General features: G+C 47.2%; 1 protein-coding gene across 2 annotated transcripts; it reads left to right on the forward strand.

Annotated features, from left to right (window-relative positions):
• Positions 1-798: 798 nt before the first annotated feature.
• On the forward strand, positions 799-5,648 carry LOC123055127 (polyamine oxidase 5). 2 transcript variants are annotated; one of them, XM_044479067.1, is made up of 11 exons: positions 799-1,391; positions 2,962-3,074; positions 3,170-3,285; positions 3,412-3,500; positions 3,597-3,710; positions 3,797-3,884; positions 3,965-4,050; positions 4,146-4,248; positions 4,382-4,479; positions 4,597-5,026; positions 5,148-5,648. In XM_044479067.1, exons 4-11 carry the CDS (start codon positions 3,487-3,489, stop codon positions 5,466-5,468), a joined length of 1,254 nt encoding a protein of 417 aa, XP_044335002.1. In that variant the 5' UTR covers positions 799-1,391; positions 2,962-3,074; positions 3,170-3,285; positions 3,412-3,486; the 3' UTR covers positions 5,469-5,648. The 2 variants fall into 2 exon arrangements, with proteins under 2 accessions (XP_044335002.1, XP_044335001.1); XM_044479066.1 differs by lacking the exon at positions 2,962-3,074.
• The last annotated feature ends 3,544 nt before the right edge of the window (positions 5,649-9,192 follow it).

Raw genomic sequence — 9,192 nt, forward strand, 5'->3', positions numbered from 1 at the left:
AGGGAACAAGGCACGTTATTACCATTATTGGTTGGCATGAGAGAACTATCCAACTAATTGTATGAAAACCAGACGAAAACCAAGATAAACATCCACAATGGCCATTATGCAACATAAAAATCAAACAACACCGCACACCAAACCGACCCTGACTACCAACAAATTCTAGATCATATACACATCTAGAGAAGACAAGTAACGTGGTGGTTACCTAAAATGTCATCCTCGTCAAATATGAACCAACCAGAATCCGACATTTACTGTAGGCGCCCATCGATGATGCGGTCATCACAACATATGCGTGCAGCTCATGCCATCCAATCGACCATGCACATCAGCAACAAGGCATCTCCGATTCCGACGAAGAACTTGGAAAGGGACCAGAAGAGCAAAGCTCATGCCGGTCTGGGCCACTGCAACCAGACCGCTCACCGCTTGCCATCATCATTCTCGACTCCGCCTTGGCAGCTCCGACTTCAACAAGGGAGCAAAAAGAAGAAGAAAAAGGCGAGGCTGTGAAAATCCCATTGGACACATCAAAGACCCGAGTATCAAACACTTGTCATGGCTTGAACATCATCATCATCATCAAGCAATGCAACATTTTGTATAGACGCCCTCACGTAAATTGGAGCACGGGCGCTTAAACGGCATGGCGTTCCACCGTAGTCCCGCACCACACTCCACTCTTAGTATAAGCCACACGCATCGTGTCGTCCCGGCGGCAATAACCCAACTCCCCGGGCGCGCACACGCAAAAACACCACCTCTCGTCTCGCTGGCTATAAAACGAACCTTCCTCGCACCCGACCCGCACCAACAAACCAACCAACGAAACCGAACACAACACAGCCCCGTCTCGGCCAAGCAGCAGCCCAACCGTGCACCGGCACCTCCCTCTCGCACTCGCTCCCACCCATCCACGCACGCACACGCACCTTCGCGCGCTCTCCTCCTCCTCCACCACCACCGGCGCGATCGGCGGCGTGGCTCCGCGCGAAGGGATCGCCGGTGCGGGCGCCACCGGTGACGGGCCGTTTTGGGTATGAGAGGGGACCTCCGCGAGGCGCCGAGCACCACCACCGCAGCAGCAGCAGCCAGCGTCGGCGTCGGCGGCCCCATGGACGGCCTCCTCGTCTTCGTCTTCTACCTCTCGCTTCCTATACGTGGCGGCCGCGACCACTCCCTCTCCTCCTCCTCTAATTGCTAGCCTCCCGCCAGCCCGTTCCCGCCCGGATCGACCACACTCTCCGATCTCTCTCTGACTCTGTTCCGATTCGACCCGATCCTCCTCGCCGCCGCCGTCGCCGTCGCCGTCGCGCTGCAGCTGGGCTCGTCCGACCACGCGTCTCCGAGGATGGACCAGCCGCCGAATGGCTTCGCCGCCGGAGGTGCGTGCCCGACCAAAACACTCCGCCCCTCCCATTTTCCTGTTTCCTTCCTCAAAATATATTGTTGTTTCTTGCGTAGATTTCCTTTCCAGTTTTGATGTGTTCAGTGTTGCGTCAGTGTGGAGAAAGCTCTTACTTTTCGCAGTTCGCACTGCATTTATTCCACTACGTAATTGTACATTGTTTCCAGCGGTGTGTTGGGTAATTATTTACCAGTACTAATTAATTGTGAATCCATGTTTATCGGGTGAAATGTCTCTGTCGTAGGCAGTGGACTGACGTCCCAATCATGCTAATTGACCCTGTCTGTGACAGTTTAGTGTCTTCTCCAGCGCTTAAAAGGGGCAAAAATTATTGGACCAGAATTGTTCTTCAGATTCATTTGATGTTGATATTTCAGGGACCACCACTCATCTCCGGGACCAATCATCATAAAAATGATTTCTTTTTTTATTGTCAAATGATGAGTCTTAGTATGATTGATCAGCCGAGCTGTTTATTTTCTTATGAAACAAGGAGATATTTTTGGACCTCAACTGAAATCGCCGCCTTACGGTAGACAAATAAAAGTGCCGTTGGTCGGTCGATGAGAATCTAGAAGAGTGAATATTACAAGCAAAGCAATGAATTGTGATAGAAACAGGAACTATGATATAGAAACAGAGAATGTTACATGTAAAAAGCAAGGGACTGGGATGGCGACGGGAAAGTGAAACCGTGAAAGGGATGTAGAAGAAGGTTCCATAAAACAGAGGCCACTAGAAAGTTGAAAAAATTAAGCACTTTTGCGTTTGCAAGAAGGCAGAATGGGGGGAAGCATCCAATGTCTATTTGCTTCTCATTCTTGTTCGCCTTTTTTTTTGTAGCATATGCCGCTGCATCGGTAAATCCATATTGCTGCGGATCGAATAAATTCTAGGGATTGCTCAGGCTGATATTGTTCCAACTCTCTTGGTGCTAATCAACCAGACAGAATAAATCACTCGCCGCATATTCCTGAACAATTATTATGTCATTCTCAAAAGGGCAGTCCTATTCAGGTGGCTTTTCATATACTAGAACGGACAACTATGACCACTTGCAGATTTAACAAACATTTGGTCAGCAGTATAAATTAACCCACATAGTGCACTGAGTGGAAATTTTGGCATGTGCATGCTTGTTCAGGTAGATGGTTGAAAAATACTGTGAATGCGTGATACTAGCTGAATTTAGAACAATAAATATTGGAAGCAAACCAAGGAATTGTGATAGAATCAGAGAAAGGGATGTAGAAGAAGGTTCCATAAACTGAGGCCACTAAACGGTGTAAGAAAAGCACTTTTGTGCTTGGAAGAAGACAAAATGGGGGACAGCATCCCAGGTCAATTTGCTCCTTATTCTTGTTTTTTTAGGATATGCCGCTTCATCGGTTAATCTATATTGCTGCGGTCGAATTTATTCTTGGGACCGTTTAGGTTGATCTTGTTTCTTCCATCACTAGACTCTCTTTCTGCAAATCAGAATATATCCCTTGAGGCATATTCCTGAACAATTCTTTTGTCACCCCCTAAGAAGCAGTCCTTTTCAGGTGGCTTTTCAAATGCTAGAACAGACAACCAAGACCAGTTGCAGATTTAACAAACAATTGGTCAGTAGAAAATAAACACATATAGGTGGAAATTTTGGTATGTGCTTATACAGGTAGTTTCAGAAATACCAAATACGTGATTCTAGGGTAAATGCTTTCATTGGTTTTACGATGTTAAATCTTATACTCTGTTTCTTCATGATTCCAGGTCTTTTCGTTCAGCACATTGATGGGCAAAAAGCTTCTCCCCCTTCTGTAATTGTGATTGGTGGAGGGATTTCAGGCATTGCATCTGCTCGTGCCTTGTCAAATGCTTCATTTAAGGTAAATTCTCCTTGCAGGAGGAAAAAATAAATGAAATCTTCATGTTCCACATTCTGTAGAGTGTAAAACAGTTAGTGTTTTAATGGTTTCAGACCCTTTTAATTATATATAGTTACACACCTACAGGTCACATTGCTAGAGTCGCGGGAGCGACTTGGTGGCCGTGTGCATACTGACTATTCTTTTGGCTGCCCAATTGACATGGGAGCATCTTGGTTAGTTGCATCCTAAAACTAGTATTAGGTTGTGTTTCTCCACCTTGCATTGATTTTAGCCGAGTGATCTCATGGCTTTATCATGTGATTATTCAGGTTGCATGGTGTTTGCAATGAGAATTCTTTGGCGCCATTGATTAGGCTTCTTGGGCTTAGATTATATCGCACCAGTGGTGATAACTCTGTGCTTTATGACCATGATTTGGAGAGGTGATTCATCATCCATGATACCAATGTGTATGCTCCGTTAAATAGATTTGTTTTCATTTTCTTACTGTTTCTTGTTTTCTTATTAGCTACGCGCTCTTTGATAAAGATGGTCGTCAAATTCCCCAGGAGATAGTAACCAAAGTTGGGGAAATATTTGAGCAGATTCTGAAGGAGGTATTGCAATCATTTGCATTTACATGTTTTCTTCCTATTGTGTCATTGAATAAATTATAAGCTGCTTGTTAATACCGCAGACGGTGAAAGTTAGAGATGAATATGCAAACGACATGCCTCTTGTTCAAGCCATCTCAATGGTGCTTGACAGAAATCCACATCTAAAGTAAGTGGAGTGTAGCAGTAAATTCGTCTAGTTATGGGATGATGAAATCTTAATGCAGCTGTGAAATGCTTACATATGTGCACTTATCTGTACAGGCTTGAGGGTTTGCAGTATGAAGTATTGCAGTGGTGCATTTGTAGATTGGAAGCATGGTTTGCCACTGACGTGGATAATATATCTTTGAAAAATTGGGATCAGGTATGCAATACAGGACTATTCGATATATTCGTATTTACATATTCATCAGGTCAGCAGAGAAATGCATGCTGAGATGAGCTACAGGGATGGACATTTATGCTAGAACAATGTGCTGAGCTTTGCAAATTTACAGGAACATGTTCTTACTGGTGGACATGGGCTTATGGTGAATGGCTACGACCCTGTTATCAAAGCTCTCTCTCGAGATCTTGATGTCCACCTGAACCACAGGTATGCACAGCGACATACCCTCATGGGACAACAATTCACATGGATACAGTGATTACCAGTTGTGAGGCAGTACAATCCCAAATAGGTGGCTTCTTATACATTCTTTTTGGTGATCAGGGTTACCAAAATCATCCAGCGGTATAATAAAGTCATCGTATGCGTGGAAGACGGGACAAGCTTTGTTGCAGATGCTGCTATAATAACCGTCCCTCTCGGTGTACTCAAGGCAAACATCATCAAGTTTGAACCTGAGCTCCCAGACTGGAAACTGTCGGCAATCTCTGATCTTGGTGTCGGCCTCGAGAACAAGATAGCCCTCAGATTCAACACAATATTTTGGCCCAATGTAGAAGTGCTGGGCAGGGTTGCCCAAACATCGAATGCGTGCGGCTACTTTCTTAACCTTCACAAAGCCACAGGGCATCCAGTCCTTGTATGCATGGTGGCGGGCAGATTCGCATACGAAATGGAGAAGCTATCAGACGAAGAATCCGTAAACTTTGTCATGTCACAGCTCAGGAGAATGCTACCAGGGGCCACCGAGCCGGTAAAGCTTTAGTTGCTTGTTTTCATATTCTCTACAGTGACTGAAGTACAACCAGTTGTGCAAATTTCATATTCTTCACAGTTGCTTGCAAGTTCTAACTGCTACTGTCACACATTTGCAGGTCCAGTATCTGGTTTCACGGTGGGGAACTGACCCCAACTCGCTCGGCTCCTACTCGTGCGACTTGGTCGGGAAACCGGCCGACCTGTATGAGCGATTCTGCGCTCGTGTGGGCAACCTGTTCTTTGCTGGGGAGGCCGCCTGCATCGACCACTCTGGGTCTGTGCACGGAGCGTATTCGTCAGGTATCGACGCTGCAGAGGACTGCCGAAGGCGCCTCTCGACGCAGCTCGGTATCTCCGACCTGTTCCAGGTGGGGAAGATTGTGATGAGGGAGGAGATGACTGAAGTCATGGTCCCCCTCCAGATATCCAGGCTGTGAAAGAAAGGAAGGAAGAACAAACCTGTCTACTATTATTAGCATCGTGTTGTTCTGTTAACATCGTAGCTGTAATTTACCTCCTAAACTGTACAACTTCGCAGCGTCTGATCTTTGATGTATCTCTGAATAACATGCGGACTTTCCCTCTGATTTCATCAATATTGCTCTTGTTATCTAGTATTATCTGCAAAGTTTTCTCTTGTGTGGTTCCGCTCATGTTGAAAACCGTGCGGTCAATTCCGCGATCATGTGGACCAAAGCAGGGGCGTTATTATTATTTTGAATTGAAAAAGCAGAGTCACTGATTCCACAGTAAATAAACATCCTATGACACAGTGGATGTATTCTTTTTATAATAATATAATATAAAAGATCCTATGACACAACCTGTAGTTTCTCTTCAGTTATGCAGCCCCAGATATCACTTCAAAAGATCCTTGCACATTGCACATCTAAATGACCTAATCAAGCATTAAAAGGAAAAGGAAAAAAAAATCCGTACGAATCTCCGCGTAAAATCAATGGCATATGACTTATATGTGCAATACTTAGGGCAAATCTGGATCTGCTTTAGCAAACCTGTATCTTTATTTAGTTGCAACATTGTCGCAACATTTTCTTCAAGGTAAGTCGTCGCAACATTCCGAAAGCATGTATGCAGCAACATATCCCCAAATGGTCGCATCAAATTGCCGAGAGTAGTGCTAATGCACGTAATGGTAAGCTACTAGAAAGCAGTTCCAACACAATCGGATGAAGATTAATGTTGATGGTGCAATTGAATGTGAAAATGGGTGTGAGGGAGTCCTGGACTAAGGGGTCCTCGGGCGTCCGGTCTGTTAGCCATGGGCCGGACTGATGGGCTGTGAAGATACGAAGACCGAAGACTCCACCCGTGTCCGGATGGGACTCTCCTTTGTGTGGAAGGCAAGCTTGGCGATCAAACATGAAGATTCCTTTCTCTGTAACCGACCTTGTGTAACCCTAGATCCCTCCGGTGTCTATATAAACCGGAGGGCTTAGTCCGGATCAGGATACTCATTACCATAGTCATACAGGCTAGACTTTTAGGGTTTAGCCATTACGATCTCGTGGTAGATCAACTCTTGTAATACTCATATTCATCAAGATCAATCAAGCAGGAAGTAGGGTATTACCTCCATAAAGAGGGCCCGAACCTGGGTAAACATCGTGTCCCCCGTCTCCTGTTACCATCGATCCTAGACGCACAGTTCGGGACCACCTACCCGAGATCCGCCGGTTTTGACACCGACATTGGTGCTTTCATTGAGAGTTCCGCTGTGCCGTCCTGAAAAGGTTTGAGGGCTCCTTCAATCGTCTACAACAACGCTGTCCAAGGAGAAGTCTTCCTCCCCGGACAGATCTTCGTATTCGGCAGCTTCGCACTGCGGGCCAACTCGCTTGGCCATCTGGAGCAGATCGAAAGCTACGCCCCTGGCCATCAGGTCAGATTCGGGAGCTTGAATTATGTCGCGGACATCCACAGAGACTTGATCTATGACGGATTCGAGACCGCGGCAGCCGCTCCCCTTCACCTCGATGAACATGACTTAAATCTATCATCGAACCACATCCAGGAGATAGCTCCTGTAACTACTTTGGCCTTAAATCCGGAGCAAATCGTGACATCCGAGGACGGGAAGCTTAACCCCGCCACGGAGGCCACGTATTCCGCGGCGTTGGAGCCGCACACAGACTTAGCCTCATGTGATATCTGTGTCACCGGAACTCTGGACTCGTTTCCGGCTGTAAGTTCCAAACCACGTGCGTCCGCGGACGCCGAGCTTGATCGATTGTCGATCTTCGAATTCAGCGCCGCAGACATCTTCCGACACTCGCCTTTCGGCGACGTGCTAGACTCATTAAAGAATCTGTCCTTGGCGAGGGACTCACAGCCGGACTATGTCCGGTCCGAACGGGAGACTGATGATGGAGAATTTTGTTTCCCGCCCGCCACCCACTTCATAGCCACTGTCGAGGACTTAACCGACATGCTCGATTACGGCTCCAAAGACATCGACGGTATGGACGACGATGCCGATGAGGAGCAAGGCCAAAACCCGCCATTTACTGGACGCTGGACGGCCACTTCTTCGCACGATGTATACATGGTGGATGCACCTAAAGAAACTAACGACGACGACAAAGAAGATCCAGTTGAGGATAAACCCCCTGAGACACAACCCAAACGCCGGCGCTGCCGCCGCCACTCTAAGCCACGTCGTTGTTGGGGAACGTAGTAATTTCAAAAAAATTCCTACGCACACACAGGATCATGGTGATGCATAGCAACGAGAAGGGAGAGTGTTGTCCACGTACCCTCGTAGACCGAAAGCGGAAGCGTTAGTACAACGCGGTTGATGTAGTCGTACGCCTTCACGATCCGACCGATCAAGTACCGAACGCATGGCACCTCCGAGTTCAGCACACGTTCAGCTCGATGACGTCCCTCGAACTCCGATCCAGCCAAGCTTTGAGGGAGAGTTCCGTTAGCACGACGGCGTGGTGACGATGATGATGTTCTACCGAAGCAGGGCTTCGCCTAAGCACCGCCACGATATTATCGAGGTGGATTATGGTGGAGGGGGCCACCGCACACGGCTAAGAGATCAAGAGATCAATTGTTGTGTCTATGGGGTGCCCCCTGCCCCCGTATATAAAGGAGCAAGGGAGGGAGAGGCGGCCGGCCAGGAGGAGGCGCACCGGGAGTAGGACTCCCTCCTTTCCTAGTTGGAGTAGGAGAAGGGGGAAGGAGGAGGGAGAGAGGAAGGAAAGGGGGGTGCCGCCCTCCTCCTTGTCCAATTCGGACTAGAGGGGGAGGGGGCGCGCGGCCTGCCCTAGCCGCCCCTCCTCTCCTCCACTAAGGCCCATGTAGGCCCATTAAACCCCCGGGGGGGTTCCGGTAACCCCCCGGTACTCCGGTAAAATCCCGATTTCACCCGGAACAATTCCGATATCCAAATATAGGCTTCCAATATATCAATCTTTATGTCTCGACAATTTCGAGACTCCTCGTCATGTCCGTGATCACATCCGGGACTCCGAACTATCTTCGGTACATCAAAACACATAAACTCATAATATAACCGTCATCAAATTTAAGCGTGCGGACCCTACGGGTTCGAGAACTATGTAGACATGACCGAGACACGTCTCCGGTCAATAACCAATAGCGGAACCTGGATGCTCATATTGGCTCCCACATATTCTACGAAGATCTTTATCGGTCAGACCGCATAACAACATACGTTGTTCCCTTTATCATCGGTATGTTACTTGCCCGAGATTCGATCGTCGGTATCTCAATACCTAGTTCAATCTCGTTACCGGCAAGTCCCGTTACTCGTTCTGTAATACATCATCCCGCAACTAACTCATTAGTTGCAATGCTTGCTAGGCTTATAGTGATGTGCATTACCGAGTGGGCCTAGAGATACCTCTCTGACAATCGGAGTGACAAATCCTAATCTCGAAATACGCCAACCCAACAAGTACCTTCGGAGACACCTGTAGAGCACCTTTATAATCACCCAGTTACGTTGTGACGTTTGGTAGCACACAAAGTGTTCCTCCGGTAAACGGGAGTTGCATAATCTCATAGTCATAGGAACATGTATAAGTCATGAAGAAAGCAATAGCAGAATACTAAACGATCGTGTGCTAAGCTAACGGAATGGGTCAAGTCAATCACATCATTCTCCTA

The sequence above is a fragment of the Triticum aestivum genome, chromosome 2D, assembly GCF_018294505.1.
Source record: "Triticum aestivum cultivar Chinese Spring chromosome 2D, IWGSC CS RefSeq v2.1, whole genome shotgun sequence".
NCBI classification, from domain to species: Eukaryota; Viridiplantae; Streptophyta; class Magnoliopsida; order Poales; family Poaceae; genus Triticum; species Triticum aestivum.

Coding starts and splice junctions, on each gene's coding strand:
- LOC123055127 (XM_044479066.1), top strand. CDS start 1,358: ATGGACCAGCCGCCGAATGGCTTCGCCGCCGGAG. Junction 1,392..3,169: donor GAATGGCTTCGCCGCCGGAG/GTGCGTGCCCGA, acceptor TCATGATTCCAG/GTCTTTTCGTTCAGCACATT. Junction 3,885..3,964: donor TTGAGCAGATTCTGAAGGAG/GTATTGCAATCA, acceptor TTAATACCGCAG/ACGGTGAAAGTTAGAGATGA.